Source organism: Notamacropus eugenii, chromosome 5, assembly GCF_028372415.1.
Source record: "Notamacropus eugenii isolate mMacEug1 chromosome 5, mMacEug1.pri_v2, whole genome shotgun sequence".
In the NCBI taxonomy this organism is placed as follows: Eukaryota; Metazoa; Chordata; class Mammalia; order Diprotodontia; family Macropodidae; genus Notamacropus; species Notamacropus eugenii.
The window spans coordinates 22,701,717-22,724,130 of record NC_092876.1 but is presented as its reverse complement, the minus strand read 5'-3'; the positions used below and the strand labels follow the sequence as shown (position 1 = coordinate 22,724,130).

The following is a 22,414-nucleotide window of genomic DNA, read 5'->3' as shown; positions in this document are numbered from 1 at the left end:
ATCAAATGCACACATATATGTTTATATATATGCATATATATACACATGTGTGTATATATACAATTATATGTACACACATGTATACATGCAAGTGCATACACATATATGTATATGTACAGTAGAACCTCCATTTACAATTAACCTGGTTCACGTATTCTTTGCTGGAAGAGGAAAATTTTTTCACAAAATTTGTCTTGCAGGATGAACAAAAATTTGCAATACGAATATCATGTTTGGACTTGAATAGCTTGCAAAGGGATGATGCTCAACTAGGGTAATTTTTTTTAACCTGAATAAGATTACATGCCATCTCAGGGAGAGAGGGGGGAGGGAGAGGGAGAAAATTTAAAACTCAGGAAGTGATTGCTGAAAACTGAAAACAAATTAATTTTTTTTAAAGTCAAAAACAAGTGGTGTTAGATTCCTCATAAGAAGTGAACATGAAGAAAAAAATATCAGTCATTCAAAATATGAAAATGATTCTCAAAAACAAAAATAAGTGAAGGCATTAATGTTGGTTTTAGCTTAAGTGAAAGTTGGCATGAGAGACCATGCCCAGCTTTGATATCTCAATGTTCTCATAAAAGAAGACTCACCTTCCAAGTAATAACCCTTCTTCCCCCTCCTCTGTCTCATCTCCCTCACATCAGCCGTGACACTTCTCAAAGGTAAAGTGAAAGTTAATTTATTTTTATTTTCTAATTTATTTCTCTTTCTGTTTAGTAATCATTACTATTATATTTCAGGCACATTAGGGACAAAAGTATAAACAATTATTTTTGAATGAATATTTTGGGCATGTGGTGCAGATCATCCAACTTTACATTATTTCCTATCAGAAAATTCACTTTGCAATATGAACAAACTGCATGATGAATAGAAGCTCGGAACGAATTCAATTCCTAAACCGAGGTTCTACTGTGTGCATGTGTGTGTGCACGTGCGGACATGTATAATAATATATTATATATATAATATATTGGTTGGTTGTTTTCCATTATCGACGAGGACCAAAATGATATCACCATGATAAAGTGAAGTTTAATATGTACGAATGTGACTGATCAGATCAATACAAGCTCAGAATACTCTACCAAAGATTCGGAACAGATAGTCTTCGTGAACATTTGGGATGTTTACTCCAAATTTGTGCATCCTTCATTTCCTTTGTGCTGTTTCAATTCTGCTTTGCTCATAGAGCACAGTACCTTTTCTGATGTGGACATGCCAGGCTGAGCAGTCCTGTGCCAGTGTCTCCCATGTCGCACAATCAAATCCAAAGTTCTTGAGAGAGACCTTGCAAGTGTCCTTGTACTGCTTCTTCTGACCAACATGTCATCACCTGCCTCATGTGAGCTCTCCATAAAATAGGCTTTTTGGCAAGCATACATTTTCCATTCGGACAACATGACCAACTCAGGGGAGTTGGACTCTCTGAAGAAGAGTTTGAATATTTGGCAGTTCAGCTTGAGCAAGGACTTCAGTGTCTGGTACCTTACCCTGCCAGGTGAGCCTCAGAATCTTCTTAAGGCAGGAAACGATTCAGTTTCCTGGCATGGTGCTGGTAGACTGTCCATGTTTCACGGCCATACAACAATGAGGTCAGCACAAGGGCTCTGTAGACCTTCAATTTAGTAGTCAGTCTAATACTTCTTCTCTCCCAAACTTTTCTTTAGAGCCCCTCAAACACTAAGCTAGCTCTGGCAATGCATACATCAACCTCATTGTCAATGTGTACATCCCTAGAAAGTACACTACCAAGGTAAGTGAACTTATCCACAGCATTCAAAACTTCTACACTTGTTGTGACCGATGGTTCCACGTATGGATGGTGTAGTGGTGGTTGATGGAGCACCTGTGTTTTCTTGGTGTGGATTGTTAGGTCAATATTAGCACAGGAAGCAGAGAATTGATCTATACTTTGTTGCATCTCAGCTTCACAGGTTGCATTGAGTGCACAGTTATCTGCAAACAGAAGATCATGCACCAAGACTCCCTCTATATTGGTCTTGGCTTGTAGGCTTTTCAAATGGAAGAACTTACCATCAGTATGGTAGTTGACCTTGATGCCATGTTCATCATCATTGAAAGCATTTGACAACATGACTGAAAACATCATACTAAAGAGCATGGGAACAAGCACACAGCCCTCTTTCACTCCATTGGTGACTGGGAAAGCACAGGAGCATTGTCCACTATCCAGAACCTGAGCGAATATGCCATCATGAAATTGACATACAATACTGATGAACTTCTCTAGGCAACCAAATTTTGACATAATTTTCCATTAGCACTCCTGAGTCACAGTGTCAAAGGCCTTGATCAGCTCCACAAACATTGTGTACAGACCTCTGTTCTTCTCCTGGCATTTTTCCTGGAGATGTTGGACAGCAAACACCGTATCGACCATTCCTCAGCCCTTTCTGAAGCCACACTGGCTCTTAGGTATATGATCATATTCCAGGTGAAGGATTAGCCTGTTAAGGAGGACTCTAGTAAGAGTCTTGCCAGCAATGACTAAGAGAGAGACCCCCCCCCCCCCCATGATTGATGCAGGTCAGTGTATTCCCTTTACATTTACAGAGATGAAAATAGAGGCATCCATTGGGGTGTAGGGTGTGTTCAGGGAGGACCAGTAAGTGTGTGACAGCTTTGGTGTAATGTCTGCTGAGATCTTTTAAAGGTTATTTTCCACCTTTGGTGACCACCAGTTCCACCCAACTCTCACCTGTGGCCCCAAGAAGCTGCAGCATGTTCATCGGCCACACAAGGTAAACCATTTCTACAGAGAGGTCAAACTAGGTTGAGGATAACCAAGGAGTCTCAAACCCATTGGTGAGTTAAGAGCGTGTCCACCCCAAGCATATGAAGACTTTCCCTGGTGGAATGGGCAAACGAGAACAATTTGTTCCAATGGCCATGATGGCAGCTGAAGCAGGCGATATGGAGAGCTTACAGCTTGGTACAGGGTATATGCTGGTACAGGCTGGTAAAGATAAAGCTATTGTCCCAGGCCTGACCTCAAGGATGGCAACCCATCACTCTTAAGCAATAGCAGCCCGGGCTCTCTGACCTCCAGAGAGACCTCTGGATTCTGCATTCATTGTTTTGACTCTCTTTGCTTAGTTGTGCTTTTTGTAAACACATTTTGACTGGGAAGGGGGCACATTGAAATGTTTTCAAGATACAGACAAAAGTTATTTATAAATGGTTTTAATATCATAGGATCTTTGGTACACTGGATAGATTCACAGCAGAAGAATCATACATGATCAGAAGCGGACAGTTTTCTATTTGCACAATGAAAAGTACACAAAGCTCCATCAAAGTAACTTCTCTTTCAACTCGACTATTTCTTTGATGTGTGTTCATTCTTCGTTGCTGAAGAAGACTATGCCATCAGACAAATGATGACATCACTTGCACTTGACTTTGTTTTGAGTGAGGGAGGGCTGTGCAGGTCACCAGCCTCACTTCTTCTCCAGAGCCATCTGAATCCAGTGACCAGATATTCATCAGGATGACTGGAGATGGCCCAGAATGCAATGGCTCCTTTAGACCAAGTTCTATTCAGGTACTCACTTAGGGTGAAGTAATGCCCATTTGGTCAACAGACCTATTTAAATAGTGGTCATGGGATGGCCCCTTTAATGAGGCAAATTAAAATAAAAATAATATCCATGACCTTGAGGCTATCACTACGGTGATCACAGCTATTTCTAACCTAAGCTGAAGTCCTCATACTCAGTAGACATCTGAAATGGATGGATCCCTGAAGGCATTTCTGATATTCTAATTTTCAAATGTTTAACTCCTAGGAGCTGGATCCACTATAGAGTTAAAAGAATCATTTCCCACAGGTGTGCTCAGGAAAATTCCCTATGAATCAGTTGAAAGAACATCACTGCAGGGATTCTGTGGGCTTAGATCCAGTAGCTAACCAGACCCTTGGAGTCCTGACTCTCTGTGTATGGTTGGGGACCAATCCCCCAACCCACTCATTCCCAATTCCTCATAATATTTCCAATTTCCTATATCTTGTAATAGTGACATTATTAAAAATTAACAGAAAATCTGCTCACTCTCACTGACCTCTGTTTCTATGACATCTCATCAATTCAGCTGAACTAATTGGAGACACTCAATTACAATTTCCTTTCTTGGCAGCGAATTCCCCAGACTGTCTTTCTCACAAACCAGCCTTCTGATGATGAGGTGGGATGCTGCCACCAGGTATGTATTTAGGTGACCCATTCACAAGGGTTCCCAAGAGGCAGTGAATACAGTTGCTTGCACTTGTTCAGAGACCCATATTTGAATTTCGTATCTAACTTTCATGAGAAGTGTGACTATGAAAAACCACGTAAGTTTTGAGAGACTCTGCTCATTCCTTGGGTGGGCAGATAGGGGAATATTATCTAGAGTATCTTTATAATGAGGTTACTGTAGGGACTAAGTAATATCATGTATATAAGGCATTCTGTGTACTATGAAGCTCTTTGTAAATAAAACTTTATTTTTACAAACTTTCCAGAACATTCTATAGTGATGATAATAATAATACTCATACTAATAATCACTCTTAGCACAACTATTCACAAAATGAGCTAATGTTTGTAAAATAACTTTGCAAACTTCAGTGTCACATAATGATTTATATAAACAATTAATGATTAAATAATTATTATCTATATAGGAATTTGAAGTTGGCAAAGTGTTTTATAAATACTGTCTGATTTTACCCTCACAACAACCCTGGAGGGTAAATACTATTATTATCCCAGTTTTACAGATGAAGAAACTGAGGCCAACAGAAGTAAAGTGGATTGCCTAAGGTCGTGGTATGTCTGAGAATGCAAGTGAACTGAGGTCTTCCTGACGCCAGGTCCAGCACTCTATTTAATGTACTGAATAGAACTAGATGCTGTTTACAATTCAAGAAGGTAATTCAGTCATGGTATGACTCTTCCTGGGTGAATGGATGCAAACAGCAGAAAAATCATGTTACATTGGTGTTATATTCCAATCAGGTCCAGTTTCTGTCAAATAGCTTTTGAGGGGTAGCCCAGTTGCTTTCATTGCCACTAGCCTCACAGAGGAGGCAGATCCCCAAACAGCAATTTTGGGGTACATTATCATTGAACTAAACACAGCATCCTCCTCTCCCACCCAAAAATCCCCCCTTCTTGAGGCACATAATTTGTTCAGTCGAAAACATGATCTGGAAATTGTCTTTTTGACAGCATTTGTCACCGTTCCCTCTTTTCTGTCTCCCTTCCCTTTACCATCTTGCTCTCATCATCCTTCTACCATTCTCTTTTTCTCTACCCTTTTGTCCCCATCCCTCCTCTCTTCTCTTCTCTTCTCTTCACATTTTCCTTCATATTACCTTTCCATTTATTTCCTTTCCATTTCCCATATCTTCTCCCCCCTTATCACTATTCCTCATTTTTCCTCTTCCTTCCCCTCATTTTTCTTTACCTCTCCTCTTCTTCACCTGCATTCCCCTGGTCACCGTCTACTACACTACACATTAGATATGATGGAGTGTAGTATTGACAACTGGGCTAATTACATTAACTACTTTTACCTTGTTTTTCTTCCACTTTGTACACTCGATATTTTATTCAAACTGGCCAACTTGCTGTTTCCTCATGTTAAAGATTTCCCCTTCCAAGTCCTCTACCTTTGCATTGGCAATCCCCTAAATGGAAGAAACTCCTTCACCTCTGTCTCTTAAAAGCTCTTTGCTTTCTCTTTCATTAGAAAAAAACATTTTTAACAATCTTTTCCTCCCTTTACCCCCTGCATTGAACAAATTAAAAACCAAACCAAATCAAACCAAAAATGCCTCAGCACAAACTCACAAATTCCAATTCCCATATTAGCAATAGCTGATGATATTTCTTGTTCTACATCTTAAACTCAGCACTTCTCTGTCAGAATATGAATGTTGTGCCTCATCTTCATGATTTTCAATTGCATGGATCAGTTCTAAAATCTTTCAAAATTGGTTTTCTTTATGATATTGATATCTTGTATAGAATCTTCTCTGTATATATGTCTCTATACAGTAGAAATATATACATGTCCACACATACTAAATTTATTTAACAAAATTGTGTATTCATGCATATGTATTTATATAATTATATAGACACACATTTATATTTGATTTCCTCTATCATACCAAATATTTTATTTTATAAATTTAAAATTCATTTTGAGACTTCTATTGGTTTCACCAGACTGGAAAAAAGCTCAAGGACACAAAAGGATTAAGAATCCAATAGGATACCATATCCACGGTTAGCTCCAGATCTTACTGTGGTCCTCGGAATAAAATCAGCGACACTGAATACCTGGGCTTCGGTAAGTCATTTGGCAGAGAACTTCACAAGAAGATCCTCATTGAGACTTGGAGATGCTAGGCTGCATGATAATACATTCATTGGATTCACTGTGAGCAGAATAGTGATTAATGAACTGACTTCAAAATAGATGCAGTTCGCTAGTACTGTGGCTCAGATATCTATCCTGAGTTCTGTCTAATTGTTGTTGATGATGGTGATGAAGATGATGATGATGGTAATGGTGATGATGATGATGACTGGGATTTCCTCAGATTTGTGGGTGACAGAATGCAAGATTGATTAGAGGATAGGATGTGGTAGAAGTTTTAAAATAGCTTTTAACTCAATATAAGAAATAATGCATTCAAGCAGTCTACAAATAAAATGCCTTATCTCATAAGAGAGGGATTTTCCAATGAAACTAACAATTTCTATTGAATGTCTATTAGATGCAGGACTGAGCTAGATACTAGGGAAGATTAAAAATTTAGATAAGAGATACTCTAGGTCCTCAAGTAACTTAAATTACAGTAAATTCATTCAATTGCATACATGCATACACAATTCATAAAACATAAATACAAACATATATTTACATATAATAAAAGATGTATAAACATAAGTCCACATGGAGGTATATGTACATATATATGGACACACAAATAAGCCTACTTATATTTGTATATAGTTTTATACATATATGTGTGTGCCTACGTATATACATATGCATACATGTGTGTTACACAGATATAGTTGTTATTCACTCATTCAGTCATTATTCAACAGTTTATGACCCCATGGACCATTGTACAGCAGAACCTTCTATCGATCACTCTCTCGAAGACTGTCCCAGCTCTTGTTTCCAAGATACTGTGCATCCATCTTGTCCAACTTTTGCCGTTCCCTTTTCCTTTTGCCTTCAACCTTTCCCAACATCTGAGTCCTTTCCAGTGAGTTCTATCTTCTCATTATGTGCCCAAAGGATTTAAGCTTCAGTATTTGTCTTTTCAATGAATAATCTGAATAAATCTCTTTATGTATTGACTGATTTGATTTCACTGTTTTCCAAAGAGCACTCAATAATTTTCTCCAGGACCACAACTGGAAACTTTAGGTTTGGCTTTCCTTATAGTCTAATTCTCATAATCAAAAATTGCTACTGAAAAAAAACACAACTTTGATTATACACACATATACAGATACATTAAATACATGTTGGACAGTGAGCTGTACACTAAGGATAGAAATGAAAAATAAAATCTGTGCCCTCAAGAGAGGGATACAACATGTACAAAGATTCATTAGAATGTAAGTACTTAAAGGTAGAGGCTGCTGTTCCTTTTTCTTTGTATGTTCAGTGCTTGACTTAATGCCTGGCATATAGTATTAAATGAGTGTTAATTGCTTGGTACAAGGTAATTTGAGGAGAAAACATTAACAACAAGCAGGATCAAGGAAAGTTTCATGGGCTGTCAAAGGAGGACATTGTCCCCTCCTCCGCCCCACCTCCACCCAAGCTCAGCCAATGTAATAAAAATTTATAGTTGTGTGTGATGAGATCTGAATGCGAAAACAAGATGTGTCTACATCCTGTGGTTCTTTTATGAAATGTGAACCTATTGGAGTCCAAAGGAGAACAGATAATTGACTTGGCAAACAGGCGTCTAGGGACTTTAAATGACTGGACACATTTCAACAAGATGAGTTTGAGTTCAATATGGAGTCCTTTGTTAAGGACTTTCTCCTCCATCCCTGACAACTCCACCCTCAACCTCCTGCCCAACACATACATTGGCCATATTAACAATACTACTGCACTCTTATGAGACAATACATCCAGCCATGAGTGGATACATACATCAGAGGACAGATGTGGATTCAGTAGTCATATGAGAAAATAAGAAATATCAAGAAGAGTGAAACTTTGCAGCAGAAAAGACTATCAGACATGCACTTATAAGAGGAATAGATCTCGGCAGTCCAAATGAGAGAACTGCCCAACAAACACATAAAGCACTGATCTTGAATCCAAGGGGATCTGAGTTCAAATCTGTCCTTTGACAGTAACTGTATGACCCTGGGCTCATCAATTAATCTCTATTTGCCTCAGTTTCCCTGGTGCATAGTAAGCACTATAGAAATGTTAGTTATCATTACCATCATCTTCATTGCTGTTGTTATTTTAGAGGCACTCTCCAAGGACTCTACGAAGAAAAAATGAACTTCTAGGTCATGTAGTACAAGGAGTGGCGCATTTTCCTTTTTGTCACAAATCTTCTACATATTACTTCACTACCAATATATAAGAAGTTTAAAATCACTCCTCCCATATGTATTTGGGGGAGCGTGTACCCCAGGCTGTTAGAATTCAAGAGAAAAGCTAGGATGATTAAGCATTACAGACACAGGTAACAGGTTTAGCAATGGCAACTCTTTCTTGGGGTTTAGCATTAAAGGGGAAAAGAGATGTAGGAGAGTAGCTTGAATAAGTGACAATGTCAAGTGAGATTTATTTTTTCTTTTAATAGAATGGTAATAGTTAATCTAGGTGATTCACTGACTACAGTGCTGTATTTCAATTGATAAAAGTCTGAGTGCTAATCATACATTGACTCTGTAACTCATGGGAAGTCATTGAATCCCTTGCACCCCAATTTCCTCATCTGGAAAAAGGGGAGAATCATAGCACGTACCTCAAAATGTGTCTGCATCAATGTTAAACATATATATGTATGTTTAAAACATATATATGTGTTATATATGTATGTATAATCTATAAGCCAGAAATCTCTATAAATATTAGTTATCATCATCATCTTTACTACTACTACTACTACTACTACTACTACTACTACTACTACTACTACTACCACCACTACTACTACTTCTACCACTACTACTACTACTACTACTACTACTACTACTGCTGCTGCTGCTGCTGCTGCTGCTGCTGCTGCTGCTGCTGCTGCTACTGCTACTACCTGAACATATTTGTAAGAAGCAGGGAAAGAGTATATGGAGAAGAAGAGAATAAGACATAATCGCAGCTAGGTATATGTATTCATAATAAAGTGACATAAGAGGTAAGGTGTTTCGTGAACTTTAAGTCATTGTATGAATATGAGCTATGCTGCTGCTGCCAGACAAACCAAGAAACATTTATAAAGCACTTCTTGTGTGCCAGGCACTATGGTAAATGCCAGAGAACAAGTATAAGAAAAGACAGCTCCTGCCCTCAAAGATCCTACATTTTAGTCATGGGACAGAGGTAAATGGGAAGTGGGGGAAGGTACCAACACAGAGGATAGTATCAGTATTTGGAGTGTCAGGAGTCAGAAGAGGATTTAATAATGGCTAGCCTCAAAATGGCTAGCTGTTCCAGGAAGAATGCAGCAACAGGCAAAAGAGGCCCAGGAGTGCAGAGATGTTCCTGGATGACAAGACCAAAGAGAAAGAGAGAAATTCTAGGCTGAGGAGGCAGCTGAAGCATGTAGTGAAATCCAGAAGCCAAAGCAAATATGGGAACGACAATGATTTCATCAGAGAGGTGAAGGACAAAATATGAAAGGAAAGGCAAACATTAGGAATCAGGGGGATCCTAGAGATTATGATGTTTGAGTTGAACTTTAAAGGGTGATAATAAATCCAACACATAAATAAGAGGAAGGAAAACATTCCAGACACAGGTAACAGGGTCGAGAAAGACTTGCAGGTTCTGCTGGAGGTGACACATGGAGGTGACAGTAGATTTACTTGACTAATGAATGAACTGTGGTGGGTAAATCGCCCTCTTTTTCTCTTCTAAATAATCACACTCCTTTTTTCCTTTAGGTTCAGTTTGAGCATCATGGTCAAACCACAGCAGGAATGTGTCATCTTCTACCTGAGCACAGAATTCTAGGAAGTACATTGTTAAGTTGGAGTGCATTCAGAGTAAGATGACAGTGTGAATGACAGGTCTGGAAATCTTATTCAAAATTGGTAGGGGGAACCATGGTTTTTTTAGCCTATCAAAAAGATGTCATTGGGAAGAATGTGTTCAAGCACTTGAAGAGCTGTCATATAGAAGAAAGATTATGGGATATAGATCTAGGAACGAATTATTATTACTATTAATTCCTTTTATTATTATTATTATTATTATTATTATTAATTAGAGTCTCTAGTCAGGTTTTTTACAAGTAAAGAAAATGACCCCACAAGAAGTAGAGTGACTGGCCCAAGCTAACATGAGTGGCCAGAACAAGATGCAAACTAAGATCTTCAGATTCCAAATATAATATTCTTTTTACTGTCCCATGCTACTTCATATTTATTTTGCATGATCTCAAAAACATAGTTGCACACACATTTATAGGAGGAAGATTTTTGGCTAGATATAAGGAAGAATTACGAAATATAATACAATTCTAAAAAGTGAAATGTGCTACCCTTCATCACTTATGGAATCCAACCAGATGACTACTTGTTGCAGAAGCCTACCATGTATAGGACAGTAGATAATATGATGTAGCCATAAGCTCTTCAGAAGCTCTGACAGTCTACTTTGAAGGGAGGACTCTATTTAAAGGGGAGGGGAAAAACCTTCCAGCTATATGATTTTCTGAGGTTGTTCCTGGGTCTTTATTTCCTCCCCAGAATTCTTCCAATGAACCTGTTCTAGCAGATCCCCTATGGTTGATGGACTTTTCAGGAACAGAAAATGACCAATTGCACTACGATTCCTGGATTCATTCTCCAGGGCTTCTCAGTCATTCCTGAACTGCAGACTATTAGTGCTGCTATCTTCCTTTTCATCTACATATTCTCTCTTCTTGGAAATATCTCTATCATCACAGCAGTGACTCTGGATTCTCATCTGCACACACCCATGTACTTTTTCCTCAAGCATCTATCATTCACGGATTTGTGTTCCACGTCTACCACACTGCCCCAGGCCCTCTTTGCTGCCCTGGAACGCTCAGAATTCATCTCTTTCCCAGCATGTGCAGCTCAACTTTTTGTTTTTGTTTTCTGTACAGCTACTGAGTGCTTCCTCATCACCTCCATGGCCTATGACCGCTGTCTGGCAATCTACCAGCCCTTAACCTATGGGTCCACCATGACGCAGCAGTTCTGCTGTGCCCTGGCGGGTGTGGCCTGGGTGAGTGGGCTCCTCTACTCCTCCTTCCACACAGCCAATACCTTCACCCTGTCTTTTTGTGGCCCCATGGTAGAGCATTTCTTCTGTGATATCCCACCACTCTTCAGATTGTCTTGCACTGATCCTCACAAACATGAGGCAGCTGGCTTTATTGTTAGTGGCTGTGTGATCATGAGCTGCTTTGTACTTACTGTCCTCTCCTATGTCCTGATTGTCATCACCGTGTTCCATATCAAGTCAGCACAAGGTCGCCAGAAGGCCTTCTCCACCTGTTCCTCCCACCTCATCACAGTAATCCTCTTTTATGGAACAGGTAGTTCAGCCTACATGAGGCCTGCTAATGGCTACTCTCCACTTCAAGGGCGCCTAGCTGCTGTATTTTACTCCATCCTCACACCAACCCTGAACCCCATTATCTATAGTATGAGGAACAAAGATATGAAGGCAGCCCTAAGGAAGCTTTGCATTCGTGGACCATGATGATGCTCAGAGTCTTGGAAGTAGAGAGAAACTAGGTCTCCAATAATATGCTCTAGTAGTTCTCCCCTTGGAATGGCCAGTGTTGTATCTGAGAATTGCCACCAATATAGCTTTGTGATCTTCATCAAGATGTTTCTTCTCCCTGGGCCTCAGTTTCTTAATTTGTCAAATGGAAATAAGAACCCTCACTCTCTAACTCATGGGAATATTGTAAGCATAAGACTTCTAAATGTAAGGAACACATTGTTTCCTAAGCACAGTTATGTATTTCAGGCTATGCAGATGTCCACTTCTCCTAGCTATAAGCTGACAATCTTTTTGAGTTTTTGTGACTTAAAAAATGGGATTTTTCTCAGCCGTGAATGATTAACTAGCTATTCTCAACAATACAAAAACCTGAGACAATTTCCAATGACTTATGCTGAAAAATATTATCCAGTATCTACAAAGAAGGAACTGATGAAATCTGAATGCAAATTGAAGCACACTTAAAAATCATAAACTTTCTTCATCATTCTTGGAGGGTTTTTTTTGGGGGGGTTTGCATTTTCTGTTGCAAAATGGCTAATGTAAAAATGTTTTGTATAACTGGGCATATACTATATAAAGCTGTTTGCCTTCTCAAGGAGTGGGAGGTGATGGAGGGGGAGAAAGAATTTGAAACTCTAAATTTTAAATAGGTAATGCTAACACATTTTTATTTACACATGATTGAGAAAAAAGAATAAATGAAAAAATGGGATTTTTAGCAGAAATAATCATGGGTAGTTATAAGAACTAAAGGAAAAAAAATCTACATCTGCAGCCTGTAGTGGAAAGGAGGACAAGGTGACAGTTCAAGGCCTGTACATTTATAACCCCAGAACTCCCATGAACTAATTAATAACTATTTCTGAATCTTCATCATTCTCAACTTATCTGCAGCCTCTGAAATTGCTAACTGAAATTGAAACTGCTAATCACCTCTTTACTTTCTCCTCGAACTTTCTTCACTTCGGGTTTCCATGACAGTATCCTCCCATGGTTTTCCTGCTACCTGTCTGACTGCTCCTTCTCAGTCTATCTTACTGACTTTCAGTCAAGGTTATGCCTGCTAATCATACGTATCATCCAAGATGCATCAGTTCCAATGGATCCAAATATTCAAATGGATGATTCTCACATCAATTTACCTAGCACTAATTTCTCTTCACCTTCAGTCAATTGCCTATTGCACAGATGGAACTGCATATTCCATAAACATCGCAAATTGAACATGTCCAGAACTGAACTCATTGTCTTTCCCCCCAAACGTTCTCATCTTCTGAACTTTACTCTGATTTTAGAGAGAACCATCATACTCCCAGTCATCTAGACTTGCAATCTAGGCATCATCCTCGACTTGGCATTCTAACTTCCCATTATCTACTTGCCAAGACAACATTTCTTGTATTCACTCCCTTCTCTCCTTTGACTGCCACCACCCTGGTGAAGTTCTTCACTTCTCTTCTTCTCTCAGGTTTCTTCCTATACCAGTTCATTTAAATTCAATAAACATTTATTAAATGCCTAACATGTTCCAGGCACTGTGCTAAGCACTCCTTTCAGCTATGAAAATGATCGGATTAAAATCTAACCTCTATTTAATAGGCTCCAATGACTTTCAAATGTCAAAACCATTTGGTGGCCTTTGGAAGCCCACCATATAAAACAGAAAGACGTGCATGAAATAATGAAGAGTGAAATGAGCAGAACAAAGAGAATGTTATGTACAGTAATAACAATATTGTTGTAAGAATAATTTTGAGGAATTCAGTCCTTTTGACTATCATAAACACCCAAATTAACTACTAAGAGCATATGAAGAAAGATATTATCTGTATACAGAGAATAAAATGAGAAATAGAAGTCTGTATTGCATGACAGAATGAAACAACCTACCAAATTTTTTAGGATACTGCAAAAGCAGTTCTTAGGGGAAGTTTTATATCGTTGAGTGCCTACATAAATAAAATAGAGAAAGAGGAGATCAATGAATTGGGCATGCAGCTGAAAAAAGCTAGAAAAAAGAATAAATTGAAAATCTCCAAATAAATACCTAATTAGAAATACTGAAAACCAAAGGAGAGATTAATAAAACTGAAATTAAGAAAGCTATTGAACAAATAAATAAAAATAGGAGTTGGTTTTATGAAAAAAACAATAAAATTGATAAACCTTTGGTCAATTTGATCTAAAAAAAGGAGGAAAACCAAGTTAACAATATCAAAAATGAAAATGGTGAACTCACTTCTAATGAGCAGGAAATAAAAACAATAACAAGAAATTACTTTGCCCAATTGTATGCCCATAAATTCGACAATCTAAATGAGTTGTATGATTGTTTTAAAAGATACAAATTGTCCAGACTACCAGATGAGAAAGTTGAATACTTAAATGACCGCATCTCAGAAGAAGAAATTGAAAAAGCCATCAATGAACTCCTAGGAAAAATTCTCCTGGGCCAGATGGATTCACAAGTGAATTCTATCAAACATTTAAAAAACAGTTAATTTCAATACTATATAGATTATTTGGGAAAACTGGGGAAGAAAGAGTCCTCCCAAATTCTTTTTTATGATGTAAATATGATTTTGGTAACTAAACCAGGGAGAACCAAAACAGAGAAAGAAAATTATAGACCAATTTCTCTAAAGAATATAGATGTAAAAGTTTTAAATAAGATTCTAGCAAAAAGAATGCAGCAACTAATAACGAAAATAGCACATAATGATCAAGTAGGATTTATACCAGGGATGCAGGGCTGGTTTAATATTAGATAAACTATTAACATTATTGATCATATCAACAACAAAACTACCAGAAACCACATAATTATCTCAATAGATGCAGAAAAAGCTTTTGACAAAATACAACACCTGCACCTATTGCAAACACTGGAGAGCATAGGAATAAATGTAACTTTCCATAAAATAATAAACAGTATCTACCTAAAACCTTCAGCAAGCATTACATGCAGTAGGGATAAGCTAGATGCATTTCCAGTAAGATCAGGGGTGAAATAAAGATGTCCATTATCACCACTATTATTCAGTATAGTACTAGAAATGTTAGCTGTAGCAATAAGAGAAGAAAAAGAAATTGAAGGAATTAGAATAGACAAAGAAGAAACTAAGTTATCGCTTTTTACAGGTGATATGATGATATACTTAGAGAATTCCAGAGAAACACGTAAAAAACTATTTATAATAATAAACAACTTTGGCAACGTTACAGGTTACAAAATAAACCCACAGAAATCTTCTGCATATCTATATATTACTGACAAAATCCAACAGCAAGAGATAGGAAGAGAAGTCCCATTTAAAACTACTGTAGACACTATAAAATATTTTGGAGTCTACCTTCCAAAACAAACACAGAGACTATAGGAACACAATTACAAAACACTTTTCACACAAAGTAAGATCTAAGTAAGTGGAAAAATATCAGTCGCTCATGGATGGGCAGAGTCAATATAATAAAAATGACAATTCTAACTAAATTAATTTACTTATTCACTGCCATGCCAAGCAAACTATCAGATAATTATTTTGTAAAATTAGAAAAAATAATATCAAAATTCATCTGGATAAACAAAATGTCCAGAATATCAAGGGAACTAATTAAAAGAAATGTGGGGGAAGGTGGCCTAGCTCTACCAGATCTCAAATTGTATTATAAAGCAGCAATTGTCAAAACCACTTGATACTGGCTAAGAAACAGAAAAGAAGACGAGTGGAATAGGTTAGGTACCAAAGACACAGTAGTCAATGAATATAGCAATCTACTGTTTGATAAACTCAAGTACCCCAGCTTCGGGGATAAGAACTCACTGTCCAACAAAAATTGCTGGGAAAACTGGATAACAGTAGGGCAGAAACTAGGCATAGACCAGTGTCTGATACCAGACACAAGAATAAAGTCCAAACGGGTACCTGATCTAGGTATAAAGACTGATACTTTAAGCAAATTAGTGGAGCAAGAAATAGTGTATTTATCAGATTTATGGAGAAGGGAAGAATTTTCGACTAAACAAAAGATAGAAAACATTATGAAATGCTAAATGGATAATTTTAATTACATTAAATTGAGAAGTATTTGCATAAATAAACCCAATGCAATCAAGATTAGAAGGGAAGCAGAAAACTGGGAAAGAATTCTTGCAACTAGTGTCTGTGAAAAAGGCCTCATTTCTAAAATATATGGAGAACTATGTCAAATATACAAGAATATGTCATTCCCCAATTGATAAATGGTCAAAGAATATAAATAGGCAGTTTTTAGAGGAAGAAATTAAAGCTATCTATAGTTATATGAAAAAAACACCCTAAATCACTATTGATTAGAGAGATACAAATCAAAACAACTCTGAGATACCACATCACACCTATCAGATCGGCTAACATGACAAAACAGGATGATAAATGTTGGAGAAGATGTGGGAGAGTTGGAACACTAATACATTGTTGGTGGAGCTGTAAGCTGATCCAGGCATTCTGGAGAGCAATTTGGAACTATGCTCAAAGGGCTACAAAAAATGTGCATACTCTTTGACCCAGCAATACCACTTCTAAGACTGTATCCACAAGAGATCATAAAAATGAGAAAGGATTCCACATGTTCAAAAATATTTTTAGTAGCACTCTTTGTGGTGACCAAAAATTGGAAACCAAGGGGATGTCTGTCAATTGGGGAATGGCTGAATAAATTGTGGTATATGAATGTAATGGAATACTATTATGCTGTAAGAAATGATGAACAGGAAGACTTCAGAGAGGCCTGGAAAGACTTATATGAACTGATGCTGAGTGAAAGGAGCAGAACAAGTAGAACTTTATACACAGCAACAACCACAGTGTGCAAGGATTTTCTCTGGTAGACTTAGATCCTCATTACAATTCAAGGACTTAAAAAATTCCCAATGGTTTCTTAAGGCAAAATGCCTTCCACATCCAGAGAAAGAGCTATGGATTTTGATCACAGAATATAGCACGTTATTTTCTTTTCTATTAGTTTTGATTTGTCTTATGATTCTTCCCATTCATTTTAATTCTTCTATGCAACATGACTAAGGTGAAAATGTATTTAATAGGAACGTATGTGTAAAACCTATATAAAATTGTATGCCTTCTCAGGGTAGGGAGGGGGAAAAATCTAAGTTATATGGAAGTGATTGTAGAACACTGAAAAGAAATAAAATAATAATAAAAATAATTATATCTATTGAGGTCCTGCTGTGTCCAAGGCAGGATGTTGGGATTTTTGTTGTGTTGCTTTTTAGTCATTCCATTCATAGGATCCTTTGTGACCTCTTTTGGGGTTTTCTTCACAAGGATACTGAAATGGTTTATCATTTCCTTCTCCCGTTCATTTTACTGATAGGGAAACTGAGCCAAACAGGGTTAGGTGACTTACCCAGGGTCACACAGCTTGCAAGTGTTTGAGGCCAGAATTGAACTCAGGTCTTCCTGACTCCAAGTCCAGTCCTCTATCCTCTGCTCCCCAACAACTCCTTACCTAATGTCTAGAAACAAGTCCATGTCTCCCTGATCCTGAAACAAAAACAACCCTGACTTGAGCCATCCATTCCTGTTAACGCCTATGCTATATTTCTTCTATCCTTAATGGCAAAATTCTGTGAGAAAGCTATGACAGATGACTTCACTTCCTCTCTTCTCAGTCTCTTCTTAACTACTTAATATTTGGTTTCTATTCTGAAACAGCTTTCTCCAAAGTTACTAGTCATTCATTAATTGCCAAATCCAATGGCCTTTTCTCAGTGCTCATTCATATTGACCTCTTTGCAGTTTTTCACAATATTGATAACCCTTCTTTTTGATGTTCTCTTCTCTCCAGATTGCTGGGCCACCATTTTCTCCTGGCTACTATCCTTTCTACCTTACAGCTACTTCTTAGGCTTCTTTGATGAATTCTTCTCCAGGTCATACTCCTAATCTTGGCTGTGCCACAGAATTCTCTGCCTTGGGCCCTCTTCCTTTTCTCTCTGTGCTGCTTCATTTGTTGATGTCATCAGTCCAATGGATTTCATTATAAACAACATCTTGATGATCCTCCAATCTGACAATCCAGCCCTTAACCTCTCTGCTGAACTCCAGTCTTGGATATTTAATTGTCTTTCAAACAACTCAGACTGGACACCCTGTAGACAGGCATCTTCAACTCAACATGTCCAAAGCTGAACTCAATAACTTTCACATTAAACCCTGTCCCTTTCCTCACCTTCCTGTCACCATTGGGGATACCAATGTCCTCTCAGGCTTTGAACACTAGAATATTTTACATTTGATCCTGGGGCCAATAGGGAGCCACTGAAGTTTATTGAGTAGGGGGTGATGTGACCAGAATTCTGCTTTAGGAAAATCACTTTGGGGGCTGAATGGAAGATGAATTGAAGTGAGGAGAGACTTGTGGTAGGCAGAGCCCCCACCTCACGAACTATTTCAATAGTCAAATTGTAGGGTGATGAAGGGTGGGAACCATATCAGAGGAGAGAACATGGTGTATTTGAGAGAGATTGCAAAAGTGAGATTTGCAATACTTGACAACTGGTTAGATATGGGGTGTGGTGAGGGGATAATGGAGAGTGAGGACATCAAGATAGTCTTTATGTTTTCAGCTTGACAGTGTTGGTGTTGGAGAATGGTGTTGATTTAGAGAAGGTGGGGGAGGGACTTGGGGTAACAATAATGAGTTCTGAGTTTATTACTGTTTAGTGATTGTTCAGTCCTATTCTTTAGGACCCACTTGGGGTTTTCTTGGTAGAGATAGTGGAGTGGTTTACCATTTCCTTCTCCAGATAATTTTACAGATGAGGTAAACAGTGTTAAGTAATTTGTTTAGGATCACACAGCTAAAGTCTAAGGACAGATATGAACTCAGGTCTCCCTAATTCTATGTCCAGTATTTGAACCATTGTGCAATCTAGCTGCTGAATTTGAGTTAAAGGTATTCCAAAGGCACATTACATATGCAAGTTGCTTTACAAAGGTTGAAGTGCTGTATATAAATGTCACTTAACTATGTTTTTTATTTGTTTTATGGAGAAACCATGAAACAATGAAAAGAATTATAAATATGTTCAAGAAAGTTTGAATGATGTCACTATACAGTGCTTCTATTCTGTGTTGTTAGGAGGTTAAGAAAGATTTGGGCTCCTACTAAACTCATCTAGTATTTCCTCATGAGGATATGACACTAGGCTCCAAAAGTTTCTGCCAACAGAGCCCACATTTTGAAAAATCCAACCTAGCTGGAAGGACTCTGAGTTCAGAGTTCAGGAGTTACTGGAGCTTTGCTATTGGCTGACTTAATGCAGGAAAGGTCTTCATCAGATGATTGTTCACTGAGTGATGTTTAAGATATTTCACAGCAAGTAAGAAAAGCCATCTCTTCAGATGCAGAAGAGCTATCATCTCGATGAGATCATTGCATCAAGGGATTTTAGAATTGGAAGGGACCAAGTTTCCTTTCTGTTGACATCTTATAAACTGAGTAGAATATAAATGAAAGAATATTTTTAAAACGTTTTCTCTTCAGTCCCAGTACTTACCCCAGTGCCTGACATATGGTAGGTGCTTTGCTTACTAAATACATCTTAAATTGAATCAAATTGTCCAAAGAGAAGATAAAGCAGTAAAAGCAATGATATTTATATAGGAATTTACATATATCATCTTATTTGACCTTCACTACCACTCTGTGGGGTAGGAGATATTATCCCTATTTAACAGATGAGGAAACTGAGGCAGATAGAGATTTGTAACTTGCCTAGGACCACATAGTACTGTATGAGGCAGTATTCAAACTCATGTCTTCCTCCCTCCAAGTCTAGTGCTCCAGTTACTGTTCCCCAAATTTAGAAATTGGCCAGAAAAGGGAAGAAATTTGTCCAAGGTCTCTCAAGTATTAATTGGGAAAGGCAGGATTTGGATTCTAAATCTAGGCAATGTCACATATTCTTCTTTGTTATTCTTGTGCCACTGAAATGGCTCACTCTTTAAAAATGGAAACTAAGGGTTGGTCATGTCCATGACCTTGAGAATATCACTAGTGTGATCAGAGCCATCTCTAAACTAACCTGAAGTCCCCATGCGCAATACACATCAGAAAGGATTGGACCCCTGAAGGCATTTTCTGATATTCTAATTATCAAATGTTTAATTCCCAGCAGTTAGGTCCACTGCAGACTTGAAAGAACCATTTCCCATAGGCATGCTCAGAAAAATTTCCCATGAATCAGTTGGAAGAACATCACTGCAGAGATTCATGGGCTTAGATCCAGGAGTTAATCAGACCCTTGGAGTCTTGACTCTCTGTGTATGGCTGGGGACCACCCCCTCTAACTCATTCATTCCCAATTCCTCATGTTATTCCCAATTCTTATTATCTTACAATAGTGACATTATTAAAAATTAACAAAAGACCTGTTCACTCTCACTGACTTCTTTTTGTATGATCCTTCATCAATTCAACTGAAGTGATTGGAGACACTTAATCACAATTTCCATTCTTGGCAGTGAATTCCCCAGACTGTCCTTCTCACAAATCAGTCTTCTGGTGATGAGGCGGGATGTTGCCACCAGGTATGTATTTAGGTGACCCATTCACAAGAGCCACCAAGAGGTAGTGATACAATTGCTTGTACTTACAGTTCAGAGATTCAAATTTGAACTTCGTATCTAACATTCATGAGCTGTGAGACTATGGAAACATTACGTAAGTTTTGAGAGACTCAGCTTGCTCTTTGGAGGGTGAGAGAATATTATAAGGACTAAGGACTAAGTAATATCATGTATATAAGGCACTCTGTATACCATGAAGCTCTTTGTAAATGTCAGCTTTATTACTATAAGCTATCCAGAATATTCTATAATGATGATGATAACAATACTAATAAATGCTCTGAGCACAATTATTCACAAAATGAGCTAGTATTTGTCAAATACTTTGAAAAATTCAAAGTGTTACATAGTGATTTACATAAATAATTAACTATCAAATAATTATTTTCTATATAATATTTTGAAGCTTGCAAAGTGTTTTATAAATATTGTCTGATTTTATCCTCACGCCAACACTGTAGGGAAAATACTATTATTATCCGAGTTTTACAGATGTAGAGGCTGAAACCGACAGAAGTAAAGTGAATTGCCTAGGGTCAGTGTGTGTCTGAGACTGGAATTGAACTCAAGTCTTCCTTACTCCAGGTCCAGCACTCTATTCCATGTGCTGAATAGAGCTAGATATTGTCTACAGTTCAAGAAAGTAGATCAGTCATGCTGTGACTTCCTGTGTGGAGGAATGTAAACAGCAGAAAAATCATGTTAAATTGATTTTATATTCCAATTAACTCCAGTTTCTGTCTCAAATAATTTGTTTGGGGGTATCCTAATTGCTTTCATTGCCACTAGCCTAACAGAGCAGGATGATCCCCAGACAACAATTTTTGGTACATAGCAACAAACTAAACACAGTATCCTCTCCTCCTCCCCAAAGCCCCACTTCTTGAGTCACATAATTTGTTTCTTCCAACACATGTTCTAAGAGTTGTCTTTTTGACAGCACTTGTCACCTTTCCCTCCTTTCTGTCTCCCTTGCTCTTCCCATTTTCTCTCATCATCCTTCCACCATACTCCTTTATTCTTGCCTCTTGTCCCCTCCCTCTTTCCTTTCATATTGCCTTTCCCTTTCTCTCCTCTCCATTTCCCATGTCTTCACTCCCCTATCTCCACTCCTCATCTTTCCTCTCCTTTCCCCTCTTTTTTCTCTTACTTCTTCTTCACTCATATTCTGCCTAGTCACTGTCTACCACCCTGTGTACACACATGGTGGACTGTAGTATTGATAGCTGGACTAACTACATTAACAACTTTTGACTTGTGTCTCTTCCACTTTGTGTACTCTATATTCTATTCAAATTGGCCAACTTCTTGTTTTCTCAAACTCAGGATTTCCCCTTCCAGGTTTTCTACCTTTGCATTGGCAATCCCCCAAATGGAAGAAACTCCTTCACCTCTATCTATTAAAGGTCTTTGCTTTCTCTTTCACTAAAAAACAATTATTAATCTTTCCTTCCCTTTACCTCCTGCACTGAACAAATTAAAAACCAAAACAAATGAAACCAAAACACACACACACACACACACACACACACACACAAAGTCCAGCAATAATAAATTCCCATATTAGCAATACCTGATGATGTCCTGTCGTGCATCTAATGTTCAAAGCCTCTGTCACAATGTGAATGTTTTGCCTCATCTTCACAGTTTTCAGTTGAATGGATCAGTTCTAAAGTCTTTCAGAACTGATTTTTTTAATGATATTGATATACTGTACAGAATCTTCTCCATACATATGTATATATGTAGTAGAAATATATACAAATCCTTGCAGC

The 22,414-nt window shown here is 37.9% G+C and overlaps 1 protein-coding gene across 1 annotated transcript; it reads left to right on the top strand.

The window, feature by feature from the left end:
- The first annotated feature begins 11,055 nt into the window (after positions 1 to 11,055).
- LOC140507404 (olfactory receptor 9G4-like) lies at positions 11,056 to 11,976 on the top strand. The gene has a single exon (XM_072615502.1). It carries the CDS (start codon positions 11,056 to 11,058, stop codon positions 11,974 to 11,976), a length of 921 nt encoding a protein of 306 aa, XP_072471603.1.
- The last annotated feature ends 10,438 nt before the right edge of the window (positions 11,977 to 22,414 follow it).

What these genes read in the sequence shown, in the direction of transcription:
- LOC140507404 (XM_072615502.1), top strand. Translation starts at nt 11,056, where the DNA reads ATGACCAATTGCACTACGATTCCTGGATTCATTCTCCAGGGCTTCTCA.